This window comes from Suncus etruscus, chromosome 2 (genome assembly GCF_024139225.1).
Source record: "Suncus etruscus isolate mSunEtr1 chromosome 2, mSunEtr1.pri.cur, whole genome shotgun sequence".
NCBI lineage: Eukaryota > Metazoa > Chordata > Mammalia > Eulipotyphla > Soricidae > Suncus > Suncus etruscus.
The window spans coordinates 64,815,881-64,841,439 of record NC_064849.1 but is presented as its reverse complement, the minus strand read 5'-3'; the positions used below and the strand labels follow the sequence as shown (position 1 = coordinate 64,841,439).

The 25,559-nt window shown below is 49.8% G+C and overlaps 1 protein-coding gene across 1 annotated transcript; it reads right to left on the bottom strand.

Annotated features, from left to right (window-relative positions):
* Positions 1–6,683: 6,683 nt before the first annotated feature.
* Positions 6,684–23,833, bottom strand: TGM1 (transglutaminase 1). The gene is made up of 14 exons (XM_049768202.1): positions 23,545–23,833; positions 23,245–23,433; positions 22,179–22,427; positions 21,782–21,900; positions 21,572–21,679; positions 20,885–21,059; positions 20,234–20,372; positions 20,021–20,124; positions 16,989–17,077; positions 16,384–16,537; positions 16,016–16,297; positions 15,755–15,915; positions 14,883–15,019; positions 6,684–6,903 (listed from the first exon to the last, which is right to left on the bottom strand). The coding sequence occupies exons 1-14, from the start codon at positions 23,831–23,833 to the stop codon at positions 6,684–6,686; spliced, it is 2,415 nt and encodes an 804-aa protein (XP_049624159.1).
* Between the last annotated feature and the right edge of the window lie 1,726 nt (positions 23,834–25,559).

Here is a 25,559-nt window from a genome sequence, read left to right as displayed (position 1 = left end):
TAACGTCACTGACCACCGTGCCACCCGTCCACTCGCCCTTCCTGGGGTCCGTTCGTGTTCACCCAGGACACCCCCTGGCACACTGTGTGGCCTTGGGAACCAGAGCTGTCATCTACCTGCCTGGTTGATGCTCAACACCATCTCCCTCCCTTCCCCGTGTCACCTGTCACCCACGATCTCTGTTGCACTTATTTTGAGGGGCGGGGCTGACCTAACCCGCACCTACAGGTGCTCAGGAGTCACTCCGGACTCTGGGAACGATCCTGTGTTGGGCCCAGGATAGCGTACTGACGATCTCTCCCTGGGTGAGGTTCACAGGGCCCAGTGTCCCGACTAGAAATACAGATTCTCGGCATCTTTCTTTCTTGTCTCACTCACCCTCGGGAGTGGAGCCTGCTTTCTTTCAGTCGACTGGGTTCCATTCCACATCTCCCTCCCCCAACCTCCCTCTTCTGAAGGACGCCTTTGGGCTCACAGAGGTCAGGTCTGGGGGTTTTGTCCCTGCAGTTGGGGGGGGGGGGAAAGGGGCCTACCAGCCCTCCCGGTTTCTGAAGACATGCCCCAGGCCTTCTCTTCCAGTTTACCTTTGTCAGTAAATTCCCTTCCACTCTTCCAGGTTTCCTTCAAATTGAAAGACTGTAATAATATAGCCTTTGGTGTGAGGGGTATTTTTTGGTGGAGGGTGCTTAGGGTGGGCTAGGTTAGGGCCACACCTAGTTATGCTCAAGAACTAGTTCTAGTTCTGTGATCCGAATTGACCCCTGCCTGTTGATATGTAGTACCAAGGATTCCAAAAAGGGTTACAGCTGCCAAAGTGCATAAAAGACGAATGTGCGGAGCCAAAGAGATAGCACAACGGTAAGGCGTTTGCCTTGCATGCAGAAGGACGGTGGTTCGAATCCCGGCATCCCATATGGTCCCTCGAGCCTGCTGGGGCGATTTCTGGGGATTTCTGAGCGTAGAGCCAGGAGTAGCCCCTGGGCACAGCTGGGTGTGACCCCAAAACAAAACAAAACAAAACAAAACAAGACAAATATGCCTCCCACCTGTATTATTATCTCTCCTGCCCATGTTGTGTGAGGGTTTATGTTCATCTGACTATGTTTGAGGCCATCGTTATAGTTTGATATAGCTATAGGTATTTTAGAGACCAGAATACCTCTGAGTCATTATTACCTTTCCTGTTTTCTACTGGTTCTCTAGAGATATCATCACTAAGCTCTGGGACTTGTGAGTGTTTCCATTGCATTCCTCTGTTGTTCTTCAGAAGTTCATGAGGTGGACAGGAGATGGAGGTGAAGGGTGTTGTCCTAAGATTAGATCTCAGGGGGGAGTGATTAAAAAAAAAGATTATTGTCACTTAAACTCCAAAAAAAAAAAAAAATAGATCTCAGCTTCATAATGAGCCTGGCCTATGACTAAATTTTTTCCTTGTTATTTTCAGTGATTTCCCTACCTCTCTGACCCAGAAGGCAACACAGAAGTCTAGAGCAGGTTGAAGGTCAGTTAGAATCTGGTTCAAGGGGCCAGAGAGATAGCATGGAGATAAGGCATTTGCCTTGCATGCAGAAGGAAGGTGGTTCTAACCCTAGCATCTCACATGGTCCCCTGTGCCTGCCAGGGGCGATTTCTGAGCATAGAGCCAGGAGGAACCCCTGAGCGCTGCTGGGGGTGACCCAAATACCAAAAAAAAAAAAAATTATGCTGAGTGAATTTAGTCAGAGGGAGAGAGACAGACACAGAATAGTCTCACTCATCTATGGGTTTTAAGAAAAGCAAAAGACACTATTGTAATTATACCCAGAGACAATAGAGATGAGGGCTGGAAGGACCGGCCCAGGGTATGAAGCTTACCACAAAGAGTGGTAAGTGCAGTTAGAGAAATAACTATACTGACAAGTATCATGACAATGGTAGAGAAATAGAATGCCTGTCTTGAATTCGGGGGGTCGGGGGAGATGGGGAGCATTGGTGGTGGGAATGTTGCACTGGTGAGGGGGGTGTTCTTTTGTATAACTGAAACACAACTGAAAAGGGACATGAACAAGTTAAAAAGTTTAAAAGTCTCTGCATATGCCCAGAAAGCCCACAAAAGGTTAAGGTGACTGCAGCTGAAAATTCACTGAACCTGTACAACCTGTTATTGTATCTGTGATAAATGTTCCAAATGTTCCCTGAAATGTAAAAGTCACTAAACTTCCTGAACTCAACGGTCATGCTGTGTTCTGTAAATTTTCCATTGTACTGGAGTGTTATAAAAGAACTGCTATATTTGTGATCAGGGCTCCCAGCCTCTAGCCTATGATGGCCATACTGGGTGTATGCATGTCTGCTTGAACAATAAACCCCTTGCTTTTGTATGAACTTCGAGTCTTGGTGTCGTTGAACAGCTCTCCAGTCCTTTCATAACTACAGACATGTTTGTAATCATGGTGCTTAAATATATTATTTTAAAGGGGGGGCAAAAAGATAGTACATGGGTTAAGGTGCTTGTCTTGTACATGGCTGACCTGGTTTTGATCTCTGGTACTTGTCTATGATTCTCTGTGCCTAGTCAGGAGTGATCCTTAAGCTCAAAGCCAGGAGTAAGGCCCAGAGCACAGCAGGGTGTGGCCCCCCCAAATAATTTTTTAATGGATTCCAGAGAGACAACTCAAAAGAAGGAGTATGTGCTTTTCCGTTTGGAGCCCTAGTTTCCTTCCCCAGTTTCACATGGTCCCCAGAACACCTTGTGAACTGCCCTGAGCTGGGAGGGAGGGAGGGAGGGAGGGAGGAAGGGAGGGAGGGAGAGAGAGAGAGAGAGGAGAGAGTGAGAGAGGGAGAGAGAGAGAGAGAGAGAGAGAGAGAGGAGAGAGAGAGAAAGAAGAAAGAAAGAAAGAGAAAGAAAAGAAAAAAAGAAAGAAGAAGAAAGAAAGAAGAAAAGAAAAGAAAGAAAAGAAAGAAGAAAGAAAGGAAAGAGAAGAAAGAGAGAGAGAAAAGAAAGAAAGAAAGAAAGAAAGAAGAAAGAAAAAGAAGAAAGAGAAAGAAAGAGAAAGAAAAGAAAGAAAGAAAAAGAAGAGAGAGAGAAGAGAAAGAAAGAAAGAAAGAGAGAAAGAGAAGAAAGAAAGAAGAAAGAGAAAGAAAGAAAAAAGAAAGAAGAAAGAAAAGAAAGAGAAGAAAGAAAGAAAGAAAGAAAGAAAGAAAGAAAGAAAGAAAGAAGAAAGAAAAAAAAGGCCCTGTGAAGACAGAATTTGTAAAGGAAACACAAAAGAGAGAGGGACTTCAACAGCATAGGAAGTTTGCTGCCAGAAGACCAACTCCCCAACACCGAAATGGAGCCTTTCCAGAAACAATGAAGGGAAGACTGAGTGATGGAGGAAAGTTGAAGTAATACTAGAATGACAGCAGGGCTACCCACACAGGGCAGCAGGGCCATGTGGAAAACTATACTAGGAGATGAGAAACCACTAGGGGGTGCAAACTGACAGGGAAACTGATGTGGCATTCCTAACAGCCAAATTCAGGGGCCATAGTGATAGAAGGTATACCATATTTTCTGGCTATAAGATGACCCTTCAACCCATATAAGATGACCCTTCAACCCATGGAAAACTTCCTAAAAGTCTTAAAGTTACTTCTTAAAAGTAAGAGGGGGCGGATCCCTTGTCCCAGAAGCTGGAATAAGTTTCATCATGCCATATACCCACATATAAAACGATTCCCGACTTTTAGGAAGTTTTTCATGGGTTGAAGGGTCGTCTTATATGCAGGAAAATACAGGGTATTTTCCTTGGATGCATCCCACCTGGGTTTGATTCCCAGCACCGCATAGATCCTATAAGCCCTGCCAGGAAAACCCTTAGCACCACTAGGGTGTGGCCTAAAAACAAAAAACAGAAGACATCCTGCAGCCAGACTGGCTAGGGAACTTGTCTTGCATTTGGCCAATCTGGGTTTGATTCTGGAACCCCTAAGGTCCCCCAAATAATGCTAGGAGTGATACCTAAGTGTAGAGCCAATAATAAGACCTCAGAACAACCAGATGTGACCCACACTTCTCTCCCCCACAAACAACAACAGATTGGTTGATGAAATTGGGGGTGGGGGGGAATGTGAAAAGAAGATGGGAGCCAAGATAAGTCCAAGTTTTTTGGTCCAAGAAAACCAAAAGGGAGGCTGGAGAGATAGCATGGAGGTAGGGTGTTTGCCTTGCGTGCAGAATGACAGTGGTTCGAATCCCGGCATCCCATATGGTCCCCCGAGCCTGCCAAGAGCGATTTCTGAGTGTAGAGCCAGGAGGAACCCCTGAGCACTGCCGGGTGTGACTGAAACACCAAGAACTAAAAAAAAAAAAGAAAAGAAAAGAAAAAAAAGAAAAGAAAACTGAAAGGGGCTGCCACTTTGTGATGCAGGGAGGGAATCATTGACTTTGGATATATTACTCTTGGAGCCTGTGAGACCCCATAGAGATATTGTGAAGGCAGTAGTACAAATCTGAAGTTCAAGAAAGTCACAGTTTTGGGAGCCTGTGGTCCTCTAGACCACTATTTAGCTGCACTAATCTCATCACAAAATTGCAGGATAAGAGAGCCTGGGATGTTGAGTCATTCCAACATCTGGGACTGAGCAGGCCAAGCACCAAGCTATGAAACTGAAAAGGGCAGCGTCAGACAGGAAGCTAGTGAAGGTGGCCTAGAAGTTAAGACTATTCACTGTGGAATTATGGTAGTACTCAGGGGCTATTTCTGGTTCTACTTGGGGGCAGTTTTTGGAAGTGCTCCAAGACCCAAACCAGCGATCACATCAACATCTCCTGCACGCAAAGCCTGCACTTCAATACACCTCTGGCCCTTTATGTTTTTTCCTAAGAACAAAGTCATGGGGAGGGGGTAGGAGGGTAAGACCCACAACAGGCTGTGCTCAGGCTTACTTGTAGCTCTGCACTCAGGTATCATTCCTGGTGAGGCTTGGGGGATCATATATAATGCCAGCTGTTGAAACTGGGTCCCTATACTTTTTGTTTTGTTTTTGGGCCACACATGATGATGCTCAGGGGTTACTCCTAACTATGCACTCAGAAATTGCTCCTGGTTTGGGGACCATATGGGATGCCAGAGATCGATCCCAGATCTGTCCTGGGTCAGATGCATGCAAGACAAATGCCCTACTGCTGTGCTATCGCTCAGGCTACCCCTTTACATTTTTATTCATTCCTCCTAGTTTGTACTCTTCATTGTTCTTATTGTTATGATTGGGCTGCTCACATGTCTAGCTGTAGTGCTCACTCACTAAGGGTCACCCACTGAGCCACAGCACTCAAAGTTTGTGCTCCTTTAGTTATGGTGCTTGATTGACGTGCAAAGTTATGACTGTACGCTGGAGGTACTGTAGTGCTTACACACATGCTGAAAGCAGTTTCACTTCCTGGTGGCCTGGAGGTTTTCACTTCTTTTTGGTGGGTTTACTCAGACTATGCTATGCTATGCTATGGCAGTAAATTGTTTGCAGTCCCAGTCACCCCAGAGAGAATAGCAGCACTACAGGATCAACAGTGGCACATGTGAAACACTGGGGATTTGAATTCATGACAACATACTTAAAAGCTCAGTGTTCTAAATACTAGCATTGTTCCCCCAGGCCTTTTCCTTGTGTTTTCTTTTCCTTTTTTTTTTTTTTTTTTTGGTTTTTGGGTCACACCAGGCAGCGCTCAGGGGTTATTTCTGGCTCCATGCTCAGAAATCACCCCTGGCAGGCACAGGGGACCATATGGGATGCCGGGATTCGAACCACCATGCTTCTGCATGAAAGGTAAATGCCTTACTTCCATGCTATCTCTCCAGTCCCGTGTTTTCTAAGACTGTTCAATGCATCAGGAAAATGCTTATTACTAGAAGTGACAGGGATGGGGGACCTAGGGAGGTCCTAGTAGATGAAACCAAAATCTTTCTGTATTTTTATTTTCTTAGGATTGTAGTTATACTCAATCTCTTTTGAGTATGCATTTTTATTTTATACATAAAAGATAAGTTAACTTGAATAAGTATCTATAGACAAAGATACTTGAAAACAAATGTTGGAAAGTAGCTTTTGCTGCTCAGTGCCCTTACTCTAGTTCTACCTTAAACTTGTACCTAGAACTGGTGTCCTTATCCCCAATAGGGGATTTTCAAACATCTTTTTTTCAGTTTTACACCTAGCAGTTTCAGGTTTACTTCTGACTCTGTTCTTAAGGATTACTCCTGGCCAGCTCAGAGGACCATATGGGGTGCTGGGATCAAATATAGGTTGGCTACATGCAAGGCAAGTGCCCTACTTGATAAATTATTGTTTTGAGCCATGGAAGTAGCCTTAGGTGAGGGAAAACTGGCGAGGTGAATGAATGAGAAAGAGATAAATGGGAGAATAGGCCTGGCCTTGAGCCCCTGACTCACTTCTTCATCCCTGCCAGCACCAGGTAAGCAGGAGGGCCATGTGCATCCTAGGGCAGACAGTGAGGCCCACACTCCTTGTCCTGGCCTGACAGAGACACCAAGGACAGCTTCATTACAAAATGGTTTATTAGCATTTCTACCGCCCAGTACAAGTGGAGATAGGCCCCCTTCTGGGTGCCTGTTCTCCCCACCTCAGCCACCTGCTCTGTGGTTGCTCTGTGGAAAACCCCCGTCTTGGGGCAATGTCCTTGTTCCTCACGCTCCTGGCCAGGGCTAAGCCCCACCTCGAGATGACATGGGGATGCTCTCGCCATCACCTCCAGCGTCTGAGAAGAAGCCTGCACCACTGGAAGCTGGGGCCACGTCCACCTGAATGACCCCATGCACCTGGGAAAGCTGTGGGCTGTCCAGGCTGGCGATGAGCTGCCGGGGGCCTGGCCGCACTGGCACAAATGTCTGCCGTAGCGTCACTGTCTCGTTGCCTCCAATGTCCCTGTGGGTAGAGATATTGTCATGGCCCTGGAATGACTGAGGACATAGGACTATGAAGCTAGTATAGGAGTGGGAAGCAAGGGGGTGCATCTGGGAAGGAAGGGGAGAAGTGGAACCCTACAGTCATGGTTGGGCTCAGCTGGAGTCTCCAGCCTGAGCCCCAACCTGCCTCCACAGAGCCAGAGCTGTATCTGGGCCACTCACCTAGCTACTGAGCTGGAAAACGCCTCATCACACCCAGTCCCATGAGTCCCTCTCTCCCACACCTGAACAGACAGGGTGCTGTGTCTCCTCCCACCTCCTTCTTCAGCAGACAGACCCCGGCCCCTCTACAGATTCCCAACTCAAGGCAACTCCAAGTCCTGACTCTGGGGCTCAACCCTGTAGATTGATTGCTAAATGCTTCTTGTTGAGAAAGAACTTGGAGGAAAATTAATTTCCCTCTGCCACAATCATCTTTTTTACAAGGAGCCCCAAAAGGCATTATCTCCGAAAAAAAAAAAAAGCCAAGTTCTAAGAACAATGGCCATCTTTCAAAGAGCACGTGTTTGTGATTCTGTATGTGTGAGAGAGAAATAGACAAGCATGGGGGTTAAGGGCACAGGTGAGACGAATGGAGAGGAAGAGATAAGGATAAAGACAAAAGTGAGTGGTGTGTGCAAGGAGACAGGAGGAAACAGGAGAGGATGGAGGGGCAGAGGGAGAGACATTTACTGTCTAATGTTCTTCCCCAGTCCTTGTCAGACACATCTGGCCTCTTTCCTTCCATTTCATTCCCCCAGTCGAGCCTACAACCACTCAAAGAGTGAACTCCCTGGGGATGTGGCTTCCTTGATGCTACTTGGCTGAGGCGAAGCTCCCTAACCCATCACACAGGCTCACTGACTCAACCAACCACCTGCACAGCCTCATCAACCCCACCATTCCTTCTACCCACCATCCCCTTTCCTTCCTGGAACCCACCTGGGCTGACTCTAGATTGTCTCAAGGCACCCCCAGAGAGGGAGGATTCCGAAAACCTCCTGCCCTCAGGAAAAAGCCTCTCCCCTGACCCAGCTCCAGCCACCTGCACTCCACACACCTGGCCAGGCTTATCTGCCAGCTTCTGTCCTTTACAGCCTTGCTGTAAAAGTTAAACCTTTTCCTCCACCCCTACCCAGCCCTAGCTTGCCTTGGAGGCAGACCTCAGCAGACAACAAAGTCTTGAGATCTAAGTGTTGAGAATAAGCCAATACCTCAAGTTTAAGGATGAATCTTCCTTGGGGGCAAAATACTTAGCTTGGAGTCTGTTCTCCAACTCGAAAACACAGTATTTGTATTTCTGATAGAACAAGTGACTGAACATCTCATCCTTACCCTCTGGAAGTGCATATAAAATAAGAAGGGTGGAATCAGATGTGCCTTTGAGCATTAAAAAGTGCCTTTGAGCTCATGATGTAGGAGAACAGGGAGAGAGAGACAGATAGAGATCTAGTTAGAGAGCTAGACAGATACAAAGAAGAACTCACTCTGCCCTAATAAGAATAAGCCAAGGAAGCTACAAAACACAGTTTACCAAAAATAGAATAGCTGTGAATTCACTTTTTTTTTTTGATTTTTGGGCCACACCTGCTGACACTCAGGGGTTACTCCTGGCTATGCCCTCAGAAATCGCTCCTGGCTTGGGGGACCATATGGGATGCCAGAGGATCAAACTGTGGTCCGTCCTAGGTTAGTGCATGCAAGGCAAATGCCCTACCACTTGTACCACCACTCTGGCCCCCTTTTATATCTATCATATCTGTATCTCTAGCCCAGTCCTATCTCTGAAGTTACAAACTTAATTTCTAGACTTCTTACCATAATATGTAACTAGAAATTAAGTTCATAACTTAACATCTGTTACAAGCTTATGTTTTTAATTAGTGTCCATTTCTCCCCCCTACAGACAGAAAGTTAAAATTGTGAGGTTGGAGAGTAGAGCAAAGCACTCTTGCCTTGTACATGGATGACCTGGGGTCCATCCCTGGCAAACATATGGTACCCTAAGACCCACCAGGAGTGATCCCTGAGTGCAGAACTAGAGTAAGCCCCAAGTCCACAACACAAAAAAAAAAAAAGAAAAAAGAAAAAAAAGAAAAAGTTAAATTGTTTATACTCAGACCAGCCTTCAAAAGTTCATATAAGGGGGCCAAGGAGAAAGCTCAAGTGTATATTCTTTGTTGTTTTTTTTTTGTTTGTTTGTTTTTCTGGGTTTTTGGGCCACACCCGGCGGTGCTCAGGGGTTACTCCTGGCTGTCTGCTCACAAATAGCTCCTGGCAGGCACGGGGGACCATATGGGACACCGGGATTCGAACCAACCACCTTTTTTGGTCCTGAATTGGCTGCTTGCAAGGCAAATGCCGCTGTGCTATCTCTCTGGGCCCTCAAGTGTATATTCTTATACTGGACTTTTAGGGTTCAATCCTCAGCATCCCATAGGCACCACCAGGCATTGCCAAAAACAAAAGTCCATTTAAGTCTATTAATTGAATTGTCTTATTTCAGAATTAATCCTTTGTTTCTGTCATTATTTCTAGAAGAAAGTGCTCTCTAGCTTCCCACAAAGGTTGTCAAGATCTCTTCTGTCCTTGGTATCTGTGTCACCAGTGTGGGGATATTTTAAACATCCTCCAAATTACACACACCACACAACACACACACACACACACACACACACACACACACACTCACAGTTCCTCCCTCTCTCCATCTCTCTCCTCTTTTCTCTCTCTCTCTTACTCACCCACACACACATATATGCATGCACACACAGTCTTTCTTTATAGCCAAGTTTCTGATCATATCATTTACCCACCTATTAAGTTACCTTATTAGTCTGACATGTTCCCCTAAAGTCCAGCCCATAAGAAAGCATCCTAAACAGTCTAGAAAATATGATTCAGGGGACTGGGGGGAATTCCCGAGAAGAATTTGGAACAGCCCTTGGGCCTTCCCTGGTGACTGCCTTGGTGGTGACAGCAGTCAACTGGAGGAGTAGGTCCTGGAATGTTTATTAAGTGGTCAGTCACCACACTGGGCGGGCACACCTTATGCTATAATGGAGCACCATCCCACAGCCTTTGATGTGCAAATGCCTGTCTTGGAATTCAACAGATACCAACACCCAGATCCCTACTGTCTTCTGGGGCTTTCAGTGGTTCTGGAGCCCCAGCCTGGATTCTGGCATGGGAAGAAGCACAGAAAAGGTCAGGAAACTGGGAAACTGCCCTGGGAAACTGTCTTCTAGTCATCTTATCACCCACAGTTAGAGACCTGGTGCCTATCCTCTGCCTGTCGCTGGAAGGCATAGGTGAGAAGATCCTAGGCGGTTGATGGGATTGTAGGGAAGACCGCTCCAGATTCTGCCAAACTGGAGAGGAAAGGGGCTGGAGTGATAGCACAGGGTAGCTTGCCTTGCATGCCGCTGACCCAGGACGGATCAGGGTTTGATCTCCGGCATCCCATATGGTCCCCCAAGCGTGCTAGGAGTGATTTCTGAGCGCAGAGCCAAGGAGTAACCCCTGAGCTTTGGCGGGTGTGGCCCCAAATCAAACCAAAACAAAAAAGAACAGGAAAGGAGAGACACCTGCAGCAGTCTCTATCACTATCTGAGAGGCCCATTACACTTGAAAGGGACAGTTCTTAGTGATCTGTCCTTGCCCCTTTAGATGTGCTGTGTTGAGGGACAGGCAGAGTTGCTGGGACCTCTGCCTTCCACACAGATTCTTATTGGGGGTGTGTGTAGAAGAATTGTACCCCCAGCTAGAAAATTGCCTAGAAAGCAATTTTGTTGTTTGGACCACATCTGGCAGTATTTTGGGGACCAGCTGCAAAGAAGGATGGAACTTGGGCCTCTGCATGCCAAACAGACTCTCAGCCTGTTAAACTGTCTCTCAATCCCAGGAAGTCGATCATGAAGGTCAGCCTCCAGCTTTCCTGCCAGCTTCTGTGCTGTCGCCAGAGAGGGATGGGCATTATGTGCATATGTGAGACTGTGTGAATGATGACGCCACAAGCCCAGGAGTGCAGCACTTTGGGTGCCCTGAATGGGCACAGAGCTGGTCTGGCTGGATGAGGGTCTTCCCTCTGGAATAGCTGCTTAATTCTCATGACCCACCAAGCAACAAGCAGTGGCCAGGGATGCAGTTTGTACCTGGTGAGCTTAGAGATACCTGTGGCAGGGAGCCAACTTCCTAAGCTGCACCCAGAGCTGAAAGTGCAGGAGTCAAAATAAAAACAACGGAGAGCTCACAGGGCTGGAGTACATGCCTGGTGTGTACGAGACCCCAAGTTCAATCCCAATACCTCATGCATATCTCAGTATGGTTGTGTGTAGACCTGGTGTCTCAAAGAAGCACATCAGTAGGACCAAGCATTCTCCATACCTGCTGAGAATTGGCCTCTGAGCCCCTTCCACATTATTTTGGAGGCCCTCCAAAGTAGAATCAGATGAAAAAAAAAAAGACAAGTTTTCAGGCTCTTGTTTGAAAAGGGCACAGTGAACTATAAATAGTCATCCTAGAAAACCCCAAATGTGTTTAGGGTTATTTACAAATAATTCATAGAAATCAAGAGGGATGTATTAGCTTCACTATTCCAGAGGAGCTGGAAAGTAAGACTAAAGAAATTCTGAAAGAAGACAATACCCAGGCTGGAGTAATAGCATAGTAGGGCATTTAACTGGCATGCAGCTGAAATGAATTCAATACCCAGCATACCATATGGTCCTCAGAGCCTGCCAGGATCAATTTCTGAGTGCAGAGCCAGGAGTAACCCCAGAGCATTGCTGGGTGTGGCAAAATAAAGCAACAACAAAAAAACAAATAAAAAAAAACAATACTCATCATCAGAGTATACAAGAAAAAGGATGACAGGCCCATTAAGCTCAATGATAATCACTTAATGTGTAGAGATGACAGATTAAAAACTAGCCAAACAGGACCAGAGAGATAATACAGTAGGTGGGGAACTTGCCTTGCACATGACAAGTTCAATCCCTGGCATCTCATATGTGCCCTGAACAGAGATGGGAGTGATTGCTAAGTGCAGAGTTAGGATTAATCCCTGAGCACTGCTGATGTGGCCCCAAAATCAAAATGAATAAATAAAAACCTACCCAAACCTTAAAGGAGGGTGTTAACTGCTACTCATTCTCTGGAACCCATTTGTTAAAATTTAGAGAATGGGAACAGTTACATGCCCCATGTAAGAAGGGATTAAAAGCGCTGGAGCGATAGCACGGTGATCTGGCAGGCTTTTGCCTTGCACGAGGCCAACCTGGAGGGACCTAGGTTTGATTCCCAGCATTGCATATGGTCCCCTGCCTGCCAGGAGCGATTTCTGGGTGAAGAGGAAAAAAGAGAGGAGGAAAGGGGGAGGTGGAGGAGGAAGTAGTGGAGGAGGAGGGGGAGGAGGAGGCGGCAGCAACCAAAATAACAGGAGAACACTTTCTACACAAAATGTTTTCTATGCATGACCTCATCTAATTTCATCAAACTTCAGGAGGGAAAACTGAGGTTTAGGAGAGATAAGCCACTAACCCAAAGGGATCAAATCCAAGACATTAAACTCAATTCTTTTAAAATCACAGAAAGATCTCAATGTCCTTTAGATTTTTGTTTGTTTACCACTCGTAACAGTGTTCAGGGCTTATTCTTGGCTTATTCCTGGCTCTATGCTGAGAGGACTCCTGAGAGGACTTGGCGGATCATATGTGGGGACTGAACCTAAGTTAATTGTATGTAAGGCTAGTGCCTTATCCATTTACTATATCTATGGCTCCATACTTAATTTTTTTTTTGGGGGGGGGGTCACACCAGGCAGCGCTCAGGGGTTACTTCTGGCTCTACGCTCAGAAATCGGTCCTGGCAGGCTCAGGGGACCATATGGGATGCCGAGATTCGAACCACCATCCTTCTGCATCTAAGGCAAATGCCCTACCACTGTGCTATCTCTCAGGCCCCCATACTTAATTTTTTTTATTTTGTTTTTGGGCCGTGCCCAGCGGTGCTCAGGGGTTACTCCTGGCTCTGTGCTCAGAAGTTACTCCTAGCAGACCCAGGGATTGAACCCAAGATAGTGAGTGCCAGGCAAGCACCCTACCCACTGTACTATCGCTTTGGCCCTTCATGCTTTGAAGTTTTACTAATGAATTTTCTTCCCTCACTGAACTCCCCAAACCATGAAATACTTAAGATGGCCTTGGTGACAGTGTAGGGTCAGGGATTAAGCTCAGATCCCCAAATTTGCCTGGAGCACTTTATAAATGATTGAACCACCTTTAGGGTGGTTTAGGGAATCATAGAGGGATTATGCTGATCAATTCAGTATATGAACAGCAATGGGCTTTAAATTCACAAACTTTTCATTGCCAACCAAGCTTTTTTTTTTTTTGGTTTTTGGGCCACACCCGGCGGTGCTCAGGGGTTACTCCTGGCTGTCTGCTCAGAAATAGCTCCTGGCAGGCACGGGGGACCATATGGGACACCGGGATTCGAACCAACCACCTTTGGTCCTGGATCGGCTGCTTGCAAGGCAAACGCCACTGTGCTATCTCTCTGGGCCCGCCAACCAAGCTTTTAAGCCTCTGAGCAATCTTCCAGGTTTTTAGTGTGCTTTATCCTCTCACATTTCCTCTTCACTCTCTTCTTCCCTTTTTTGGAGGGGATGGTTACACCCAATAGTGTTGGTGTGTGGGGTGTCACTACTTTCTGCTCTGTGCTCAGGGTTCACTCCTGATGGTACTTAGGGAAATCACATACTGCTGGGAGATGAATCCAGGCCTCATGTAAAGCATGTGATCAGTTGTTTGAGCTATCTCACCAGCCCATATCTATTTTTGTGCTTCCAGGGATTGAACTCAAGTCTTCATAAATACAAAACAAGGGCTATATTTGTAGTCTCTGAAATCTTGTTTTTTCTTTTCTGATCAGTTAAAACTATTTTATGATTTCCTGGGGGCTGGAGAGATGGCAGAGAAAGTAAGGCATTTGCCTTGCACAAGGGCTGACCTGGGTTCAATACCTGGCATTTCATATAGTCCTCAAGACTGTTAGGAATAATTTCTGAGAACAGAGCCAGGAGTAACCCCTGAGCCCTGCCTGATGTGGCCCCAAAAGAAAACAAAATATTTTGTGATTTCCTTCAACATTCCTTTTTTTGGGGGGAGGGGAATACCCAGTGATGCTCAGGGGTTACTCCTGACTATGCACTCATAAATTGCTCCTGGTTTGGGGGCTATATGGGATGCCGAGGATTGAACGTAGATCCGTCCTGGGTCAGCTGCGTGCAAGGCAAATGCCCTACCACTGTACTATTGCTCTGATTCCTCCTTCAACATTCATTTACATCATAAAATACTAAAGGTATGCTTAATTTCCAAGTGTTTGGAGATTTTCAGGTTATCTTTCTGTTGTTGTGGAACCCAGGACTTCACATATACAAGGCAAATGCTCTATGACTGAGCTATATCTCTGCCCCCTCCCTCAGTATACTTTATTTATATTGTTTGCTTTTTGGTCCCCCCAAAACTCAGGAATCATTCCTGGCAACCTTAAGAACCATATATGATGCCAGAGATAGAATTTTAGTCAGAGGTGTGCAAGGCAAGTTCCCTACCCACTGTAATATCTCTCCGACCCTGTCCTCTAGTGTACTTTAAAGGGTGCTTTTCATCTGAAAGGAACTGACCAGTTTCTGAGAGAGCTGGGCAAATGTTAGTGATGCATTGCTGATGTTGCCTTGGCAAAGCCTTAGTGCCCTAAGGCGAGAGGAGATGTGGACAGAAGACTTAAATGTATGTGGCACTTGGCACACAGCATGTTGGCTTGCTCTGAGTCAGGTGATATTAGTTGCTGTCTTGCACACTGATAGGTGGGATGCACTGCCTGCCAAGAACATACAAGGCTGGGACCCAGGATGAACCAGGAGGCATGGGCAGCAGAAGAGACTAGACTCACCCAACGTTAAGGATCTTAGGTCTTTGTAACCCAGAGCCCTCGAGCCGGAAGACGACGTTGGTAAGGGTAACAGGCAATGGGTTCTTGAAGACGATCTGGACTCCACACTCCTGGCCGACCACAGCAGGATTCAATAACTGAGAGAAAAAAGAGTTCACATCAGGGAGCCTGTCATGGGGGACTATAAAAGCCCATAGTCCATAGTCTGGTTTTCCCAGAGAGGGAAAACCCCTTAGACTCAAAAACCTCCTGAACTTCACTTTCACTATCCTGACAGTCAGAGAAGACATTTTTTTCTTTTGTTTTTGGGTCACTCTTGGCAGTGTTTAGGGCTGACTCCTAGCTTTATCTTCAGGGATCACTCCTGGTGGGCTTGGGAGACCACATGGGGTGCTGAAGATAGAACCCAGGTTGGCTATGTGCAAGGTAAGTGTCATACCTGCTATACTATCATTATGGCCCCAGTCATAGAAGAAATTCTAATATATTCTCTCCAAAGGATATAAACAGAGAACTAGAGGAAATTTCTTTCTAAGGATGGAGAAACTGAGGCCAACACTCCAGACTTAGTCTGACCATTTTTGTTGTTGTTTGTTTTCAGGTCACATATGACAGTGGTTGGGGATTTTCATGACTCTGTGCTCAGGGATCACTCCTGGTAGGAATCAGGGGACCATATGGGGTGCTGTGGATCAAACCTGGATGAGTCACATGCAAAGCAGGTGCCCCATCCATTGTACTATCTCTCCAACCCTCCCCCCTCCCGCTCTGCCCAGCAGTCTCCTAGAACTATAGTCCACCAACACGCTCCTGGTTGAGTACATGTTCCTCACCCCTCCCCTCACACCCCTCATCCCGGAAGCCCCACTCACAGTAAGGGAGAGGTCAGGGGTACGGAGCCGGAAGGTGTGCTGCTTGGCCAGCACTTGTCCGCTCTCCTTGACATGGCCTGAGACATTGAGAAGCATGGCCCCCTGGTCCACAAGGTGTGGCCGGTACTCTGAGTAGGCCACTGGCATGACCACACGGTCCGCTGTGAAAAAGAGACACTTGTCAGACAGGGTTTTCTGGGGGCTCCATGACACAGTCTAGGGACCTAGATCCCCAATAGGAGGCAGAGCAAGCATACTCACAGGCCCCTGGTGCCAGTGATACTTCCTTCTTGCTCTCCTTAAAGACAGGACCTGCAACGCCAGTGTAGAAGGTCACTGAGAGGTAGAGATGCAGCTTCACTTTGCGGGGTTTGCTGCCATGGTTGCTCAATACCACAGAGACTGTCAGGTTCTGCCCCATCACCGCATCTTGTGCTTCCACCTGCATGGCCACATCTTCTGCTGAGTCCCGTAAAGCGTACACATTGGGTTTACTGCCATGGGCTGCTGCAGTCTCTACTGCCTTGCGTTCTGCTTCTGAGCCTGGCAATGAAGGGTGAAGGTGAGGATATAGGGCCCATAGTGAATGCTTGCATCATTCAGTGTTGGCAGGCTTGAAGGGATGGTACCTTCTGGGTGCTTGTAGAGGTGAGTAACATCCTCCTGCATGTTGGAGCCAATGGCCTTTGTAATGATAAGTGATCCTATGGCCTTCTCCTCCACATAGACAATCTTGAAGCTGCCGTCATCCTGCCGCTGCCAATATACTTTGTCGCTGTTCACCTGTTGAAGGGGGTAAGCAGGGGATCAGGGATGAGGCTGATGTAGGCTCTGCAGATTATCCTGCCCCACCCCACACCGGCTCCTCCAGGTTCTGGCAGCTGTGGGAATGGCTAAGGTCATGGACAGGAGCTTCTTGGCATATCTGGGCTGGAACTGGACCTGTGGAGCCCAAGAGGCCAGAGAGCAGGGAAGAAGCTATTTGCAGCACACCGGACCATAATAACAGTAATCCCTCACGCTGCTTCACTGACTTTATGGCTTATAAAACTGTTTCATACCCATTATCTCTTTTGATCCTGAGTACAGGAAGCATGGCAGACATTATTATCCCCTTTTTCTTTCTACAGTTGACGAAACTAAGATTTATAGGATTAGGGACTGGACCAGGGACATACAGCCAGGCAACCAGAAGTGAGTTCAGGGCAGAGGAGCCCAGGAGCATGGGCCTCACCTCGGCAAAAATGAAGGGTGTGTCGTACTTCATGTAGACTAAGCCATTCTTGATGGACTGCACAGAGCAGGGGCCACAGCAGAATATGCCTGAGAGAAGGGAGAGACCAAGGTAAGGGGTCCAAAGAGTCACAAGAGACTCCTCAGATCTTGGAGAAACTGGTGCAACTTCTTGGTGAAGCTGGTGAGAGATAGGCCAGTGCCTATTCCTGAGTGTCAGCAGCTACTCAGTTCACCCCAGAGAGAGCAGAGAAAAGCACAACTCTATGTACTCAGTTGGCAGGGGCAGGGTGTGACTAATCCCAGGTACTTGGCTACCTCATTTGGCTACCAAGTTGGCCACACACTTCCTTCAAGGGCTGAGCTGGCCCCAAAGCCAATGTCTGTCACCTCCACTGAGGCCAAGATCCTTTCACTATCAAGACACTATCAGAGCCCATGGTGGCTCTGCTTGCAGTTTCTAGAACAATCTGTCACCTCTGGCTCACTGTGTTATCTCTGTCAGAGTAGAGGTAGCAGAAGTGGGATTAGGAAAGAAAATTAATCTGTCCTCACCATGTCAGAAGGGTTTTCTAGAAGAGATAAGCTAACAGGCTGGGTCAGAGGGGAACATGGAAGAGGAAGTAAAGGCCTTCCTGCAATAAAAACCTTATAAGGGGCCGGAGAGATAGCATGGAGGTAAGGCGTTTGCCTTTCATGCAGGAGGTCATCGGTTCGAATCCCGGCGTCCCATATGGTCCCCCGTGCCTGCCAGGAGCAATTTCTTAGCATGGAGCCAGGAGTAACCCCTGAGCACTGCCGGGTGTGACCCAAAACCCACAAAAAAAACAAAACAAAACAAAACCTTATAAAACACCCATCATTAGGGCTCCTCCAACTGTGTGGAAAACTGAGGCTCAGGGAGGCAAACTAATCGGCAAAGTCAGTTTCGAGTTCATACAGGACAGCTGGATGCAGAGAGAGTGGGAAGAACTAATACTGGTCAAGTAGCTCCTACATCCCAGGCATACTGCTAATCTCTGTCTTACATGATGAAGCCTTTATTCCTCCCAGTCAGCCTACCTGGGCTGTACTAGCCCCATATTACATGCAAGAACACCAAAGACTAAAAAAAACAAGGTGGGGGGCTGAAGCGGTGGGCTAGAGGTAAGGTGTCTAAGTGCTAGCCTAGGACAGACTGGTTCGATCCCCTGCATCCCATATGGTCCCCTAAACAAGGGGCAATTTTTGAGCGCTTAGCCAGGAATAATCCCTGAGCGTCAATGGGTGTGCCCCCCTCCAAAAACAAATAAATAAACAAACAAAACCAAGAACACCAAAGACTAAAGATCCAAGGAACCTACATAAGATATAATTATCTAAGAAACAATCACAGAACCACAGTTGGGAGTCTTTACCCTCACCACGGCCTTCCCCACAAGCTTAAGTGGAAGCTGGAACTCACACAAACCCACGTCCTGGCAGGTCATGCAGCCCAGGAGCCAGCCATTGCTCCCGGCGAAGTTCAGACCCCAGGGAAGAACTGAGCTAGGTGAGGAGTGTTCTGGGAAGGAAGGAGCAAGAGCAAGAGGTATGGGCTGGGTGGAGTGTAATGTAAGGAGGAGAGCAGGGGTTGTGTGAGTTGTGGGGTGGGGGGTCCCATATGGAGTATGAGGTGAGGTACAGGGTTTATGTAGAGTATGAGTTGAGGGGCAGGGACTCATGTGGAGTGTAGGATGGTGAGGAGGGAGCAAAAGGCCTGTGTGGAATGTGAGGTTGAGAGCAGGTGCCTTTGTGTGAGAACAGGTGCAGAGTCTGCCTCTGCAGAGAAGTGCGATGGACCATGTCATTGCGTCTGTTATCTATCTGGCCCAGCTGTGTGATATTTCAGGGACTCTTGGAAACTTGGTTCTTTCTACCTCCTTCAAGGAACTCACCATGCTCAAGGGACTACTTTTATTCTGTTGCTGAACTGATGCTCTGTGACCTAGAGAAAGGCACCGTCCCTCTCATGCCACACAATGACATGAACTTCAGCACTTAGGACATTCCTGGAATTTCCCCCTGAACATCTGATCACAGCAGGGCAGATGAACTCAGCATTTACTTAGAGGAAAACAAAACTAGAACCTCCTGAGAGAGCACAGGGAAGTCAACAATCCCATACTTTCCTTTTCTTCCAAGTACATATACTTAAAGTAATGACTTACAACTCAAATGTATTTATGGTGAAAGACCAAGGACAGATCTTGGTAATATACTACTTGTCTGCATGTGTGAAGCCTTGGGTTCAATTCCCAGCATAACCAAAATAAAAATAAATAAATAAAGGAACAGGGTCCTTCAATTAATTATCTCCAGATTTTTTTGTTTTGGGTCACACCCAGTGGCAGTCAGGACTTACTCCCAGCTCTGTGTTCAGGAATCACTCTTGGTAGGGTTCTAGGGACCATATGAGGTGCTAGGGATTGAACTTGGTCCTACCTGCTGTAATATCACTCCAAACCCAATTATCTCCAGATTTTGTAAATAAAAAGCAAATTAAGGAAGACCAGAGTAATAATACAGCAGGTAGGGCACTTGCCTTGCACGTGGCAGATCTGGGTTTAATTTCAGCTCAGCATCCCATATGATCGCCAAGTGCCACCAGGAGTGATTTCTGAGTGTGGAACCAGGAGTAATCCCTGAGCACTGCTGGGTGTGGTCCACAAAACAACACAAACAAATAAATAAAAGTAAATGAGGTAAACAAAGAGTTCTCTAAATGGGCTTTGCATGTGGGTGGCCTACGTTCAATCCATAACACCATATAGTATCCCAAGTACCACTGGGAGCAACTCCTGAGCACCACCAGTGTGGTCCTAAAACCCTAACCAAAAAAACCAACAGCTGAGAGTAGTGGATTTATTAGAGGAAGGAAACTGCTCACTGAAACCTCTTGAGTCTTTTGGACTTTCCACTCTCCTGAGTATGCTGACCATTACAAAGAAAGATCTACGCAAGGGGCTGGAAAGGCGATAATAAATGGGGGCCCAGCTCTGAGTCCCATCTCACCACTGCTCGTCTCCTGGGGGGTGGCATCCACTACTTGCCACCCGTTGAAGCCTGAAGGCAGGTCCGGCCTCTTCATCCAGCAGTCGTTCCACACATGGAAGTTCCTGCAGGCACACGAAGAGGGACCCAGTGTGATGGTGGGGTCTCCCCAAAGCCCGCAAGCCCACATTCCTCAGCAGGAGGAACCTGCCCCAGTCCCAATCCCAACCTCACCACACAGAGTCATGGTTGAGGTGCTCCAGGGGCTTCATGTTCTCATCAAAGTAGATGTCCATGGTGAGGGACGTGTCTGTGTCGTGCGCAGAGTTGAAGTTGGTGATGGTTCTGGTGGCCAGACCCAGGCAGCGCAGCACTGTGTAGACAGCAGGGTGGGGGTTCAGGGCCCAGAATCAGGCAACCATGGGGTCAAGTTAGCACAGGGAATAAGGGCCACTGGAGCTGCCAGGCTGGGCTGGGGTTAGCAGGGTCAGAAAGGGTTCTGGAGGTGCCAGTCCCAGCTGGCGGTGATGGCACTGGGGTCACAGCCCTGAAAATGAAAATGGGCTGGCAGCACCTACTCCAGCCACATGATATCTCCCTGGCCTCAGGCTCAGGAAGCTGCAGGCAGGGAGTGGGGGAGGGAGAGGAGAACTAGGGCCACCTGCTCTGCTGACCTGGTGCCTGGCCTCTCCCTTCTCCCTCCTCTTCCCTGGGCCTCTCTCCGGGTTGTTAACACTAATTAATGATAATTAAGACCAGCCTATCATCCACCCCCGCCTGCTCTAGCTGTGGCCACAGCTGGGCCGGGCAGGGTGCAGGTAGAACGGGCTTCCCTCCCTCCCGCCTGGCAGGGCCTCAGCTGCTCTTGCCCCAGTTCCCCTTTACCTGTGGTGGTCACGCCCGCGAAGACCCAGCACTGGCCGTAGGGGACTGAACTGCCCGTGCGGAGGTAGCTGAGGAGAATCTCCACGCTGCCCACCCATGCCGACGGGTTGGTGCCTCGGGAGTAATCTCCAGACCAGTTCCCAATCAGGACCCCGTTGTCATCCAAGGAGTTCACCTGCCAGGGACAGGAGGAAATAAGGGGAGACGTTTGGGACATGCTGGGTGGCCTCTAATCTAGTCCCTGACCTTGTGAGCACCCCTTCCCTAGAAGGCAGTCTGAGCCCCACCCACCACTCAAAGGGCTGCCCCCCCTTCCCCCCAGGTCTGACACAAGAATGTGAATCTTGGGTGTGCCAGGTATGGGGTTCGGCCCTGCATTCCACAAGAGCTGGGACACAGCCAGGAAGGCAGGGAGTGGGGTGGGTGGTGAGCAATGAAGGGCAGGGGCCTGAGATGAGACCCTTCAACCATCTCAGTAGCCAGGGTCCTGGAGGGGATCAGAAATGGCAGGAGTGGTTGGGACATTGGTGGTGGGAATGTTGCACTGGTAAAGGGGGGTGTTCTTTATATAACTGAAACCTAATCACAATCATATTTGTAATCAAGGTGTTTAAATAAAGAAAAAAAAATTCTACTAAAAAAAAGAAAAAGAAATGGCAGGAGTGGGGACCAGGGAGGGGTTCTCACCATGGCAGAGATGACACGGGACACGCTGACAGGATCACCACGACCTCCATATGGCATGCCCCTCCGGTCCAGGATATACAGGCAGGCGTCCAGCACCCCATGGTCAAACTGGAAGATGGGAGGGCAAAGGTGATGGAGGCTGAGCTCAAGCCCTTGGCAGGCAGCCCCTGCATCCTCAGCTCCTTGTAGTCTGGGCCAGGCCAGCTTTACCTGCCCATAATTCCAGGTCCGCTCGCCAATCTGTGCTTCTGTCCCATAGTAGATTCTCCCGGATTCATTAAGCACGTACTCCTGACGCCAGTCCTCACGGTCCACATACACGATGTCATCTGTGTCCCCAGAACAAATGTGTCTGTTCCTCTCCCACCCTCCTCCTCAGGACAATTCTGATGGGAGGGAAGGAGCCCCTCTCACTATCAGTCCTGTTCCCAGGAAGGAAGAGGGACTGTGGCTCCATCACTGAGCTAGGCGGGACACAAATGCCCTCATACTTGTCATACCTGGGCAATGGGAGATGGTGGAAGAACCAGGAAAGCAGGCACTGAGGCTAATCCTGGGAAAGGAGCCCTGACTTGTTCAGTCCTTGTTCCTGACCTCGAGGGCTCACCTTGACACCAGGGATTGAAGAGGATGTAGATTTCATTTTGAGGTTCAAAGGGCAGCTGAAACTCGCCAGCTTCACAGCGTGTGCGGACAGTGAACTGGAACTTGCCGATGATGGCATTGGGGGAGGTATGGACGCGGAGGTTCAGGTTCTGTCCATTGGCTTTGGTCACCTGCGCCTTCCAGCCTCCATTGCTTCCCCGGCCCACTGGGATGATCACGTGGGTGCCTTTGCCCACCTCAGGGTTGCTTCCTGGAATGGGGGGGGGGGGAATGTGAGGAGCTAGTGTGGCCTCTCAGAGGAAAAGCTGTGGCCTCCCGGCCCCACCCAGAATGTGCATGAGCTAAAGTGTGCGCGGCTGAGTTGGGCCATCGTTGGTGACAGTCTGAAAGGAACTCTGTCCCCACCCCATGTTTGCCCACATGTCAGGGCAGGGCCCCGTCTAACATCCCAAACCTGTTCCCCTGACACTGAATTTAGAGGTGGATAGGTGACACCAGGCCCCCATTAGCCTGTCCTGGGTCTGGGAAGGAAGAGCGAGCCAGCCTGGCCGCATTTGAGTTCCCAGCCCACATGTGAGGAAGGCTAACCCTGCCTGCTCCCCAGGTCTGCAGCTTCCAGAGCCCAGGGCACCCCTGCTGGAGGTGGTGAGGGTTACCTGGGAAATTAGAGGCTGGGTGGGCAAGATTGAGCCTAATCAAAGGGTGTGTGGAGTCACTGCCCACGGCAGTAGCCTAATCACCAGCCTGGGCTGTCAATGGTCACCACACAACTCAGCAAGAGAGATGCTTGCCCTAGGTCCTGGTATGGAGATTCAGAGAGACAGAGCTAGGCTGTGTCCAGAGAGAGGCAGACAGGCCTGGAGAGGGAGACCCAGTAGCAGCCATGTTAAAGGAGACAGGAGTAACCCCCGGGAGGAGATACCTGAGACAGAGAAGGACACACAGGAGCACCCTATCTTATCTGGGGGGGGGGGGGGGAGGGAGAGAAATGACCCAGAGATGCCCGCTTGACCCTAATGCCTTGGGCTGGGAGGTCCCCATTCCCGCATCCTTGTGGCTCCACTGACCAATGAGCAACTCCAGGGTAATGTGATCGGAGGATTCGTAGGGCCGGGACAGAAAGAGGACCATGAAGAAGGGCTGTCCCCGGCGCAGGATCAGCTGGTCGTACTCAAACTCATCAGTGTGGTGTTCCCGACGATTTTGGTCAGAGCGGGCGCACAGCAAATCCACGCCCCGCACCACCAGCATGCCCTCTGCAAAAGTCACAGGTCCCGGTCAAGGGTCGGGGTTGTGGGGAGAGGTGGGATGCCCCATCTTTTGCATTGGGTCTCTGCTCTCCTCCACCGTGGACAAGCTGGTCTCACCTCGGATGGTGCCATCTCCAGCAGCATTCACCGGGCTGCCCCGGGAGGGCGGTCTCCGGCCACCAGCGCTGGACCCTCGGTCTCGGTCTGCGTAAGGCTCAGAGCCCCCGTCGTCGTCCCTCCGCCGGCACGAGCAGCAGGGGCAGCAGCGAGCCCAGAAAGAGCGGCCCCGGCTGCCGCGGGAGCGGGAGCGGCGATCGGGCTCGGGGGAAGGTTCAGGTTCTGGGGATGGCGAGGAGGACCAGGCGCCCCCGCCCCAGCGGCCGAAGTCAGAGCGGGAACTGTCCATCGTGCGGGAACCGTCCATCGTGCCTGTGTGGAGATTGACCCAGACGCGCTCTGGTCACCCCCCTACGACCAAGAAAATGCCACTGAGTCCCACAAGTGACCTGGACCCCAGCAAGCACCCAGAACGAGGCCCTCTTCTGTCTGTCCTCTTCCCCACGACGCCCACCGAATGGGCACCAGATGCCAGTGGAGGAACCTGCAGGCGTCACAGCCTGACACCCAGTGGCACAGCACAGCCCCTCTCCTGCTCTTGCCCTTCACCTGTCTCTCCTCAATCTAGAAGCACAGGAGCTGACACCTCTCCGTCAGCACCATCTGTCCTCGAGACACCACCAGAGAGCCAAGCCTCCTTGCCCAAACCGATGGGTGCCTTGCAGGCTCGGGAACCTCGCAGCCTGCTGGCGCACGTGCCCACAGGGCTCCGAGCCTTGCAGGAGCGGCCCACCGGGCGCCCGGCCGGTCCTGGCGTCGTTGTCGGGGACAGGACAGGTTCGGGCTGGCCCATCGCCGCCCAGCTAGCAGTGGCTGGATCTGGGAGGGAGCGCACAGCCGAGTGGTACCCAAGGGCGCCCCTCACCTGGCAGCCGTGCTGGACACAGCAGCGCAGAGTCCCGCGGCCGGCCGGGGTGGAGCGGGTGGGGACAGGCGCGACGCGACGGGGCTGCGAGGCCGGACACCACCACCACCACCACCACCACCGAGTGCGAGGTGTGGGGCAGGCGGGTGAGTGGTTTATGGGGGAGGGCGGAGCCGGGCTGGGAGGCAGGAGGGGAAGCAGCCCCGTTGTTGCAAGGCTGGCTGGACGGAGAGGCCGGGCTTCAGGGGGGCCGGCTTGGAGGTTGGGGCAGGGGGAGGAGAGGGCTGGCAGCATCCTCCCCTTTCGAGGAACTCAGATGTTGGGGTGGGAACGCTGGATGGAAGGGTGGGGCCAGGGTTTGTGGGGTTTCTGAGTCCCACTGGGCTGAAGGGCAGGCTTGGGTGGAACCGCCCCTTCCAGCAGAGGGAACCCCTTCTTCCAATGGCATGGGGTAGCACGCCCCGACTTTCTGCATCCCTCGCCAGGTCATCTTCCACTTACCTCTCAGAGCCAGGCTCAGCCCTGTGAAACTGCACCTTGGGCCTGGGACCGAGCAGGGAGGTTCTGGGCTCCCAGCTGCAAAGCTAGTGACTACAGCAACCAGGCCCGCCGACAGGCTCCACCAGCGGCCCAGACATGCTGGCTCTACCAGATCTCTCCCCCCACTCCTTCCCTCCTTTCTCCAGCTCCTCCACAGACCCTGGCATGAGTCAGCCGCCCGCCCCAAGCTTCCTGTAACCCTCCGAGGTTAGTACAGGTTAGTACGGCTGTGAGTGTCCAAGAAGGCGCACCCCCTCCTTTGGGGGCGGGGGACAAGGCGCTCCCCCGCATCAGTGCAGGGACAGACTCCAACCTGGAGATCTTGGGAATCCTGACCAACCGGCTCCAAGCACCTGCCCAGGTGCATCCCGACTCCACCCTGACTGGGACCAATACCAGGAAGACCACACAGAACCACAAGGCCCAGGAGGCCAACCCCTTTATGGAGGCTGCAATTCTGTCTGTCTATTTCTTCCCTCACCTGTGGCCACTGACAGAAGACAGTGAAAGAGGCCAGAGGGAGACTGGAAGGAAATGACTGAGAGAGGTCTCAGAAAGTGGAGATAGCAGGATAGCAGGACCTGGCAGGGACCCTCCACATCCACCCTGA

What these genes read in the sequence shown, in the direction of transcription:
- TGM1 (XM_049768202.1), bottom strand. Translation starts at nt 23,833, where the DNA reads ATGGACAGTTCCCGCTCTGACTTCGGCCGCTGGGGCGGGGGCGCCTGG. An exon ending in GGACCTGGAATTATGGGCAG is followed by an intron (nt 21,680 to 21,781) that starts GTAAAGCTGGCC and finishes CCCATCTTCCAG; the next exon opens with TTTGACCATGGGGTGCTGGA. An exon ending in ATCACTGGCACCAGGGGCCT is followed by an intron (nt 15,916 to 16,015) that starts GTGAGTATGCTT and finishes TCTTTTTCACAG; the next exon opens with CGGACCGTGTGGTCATGCCA.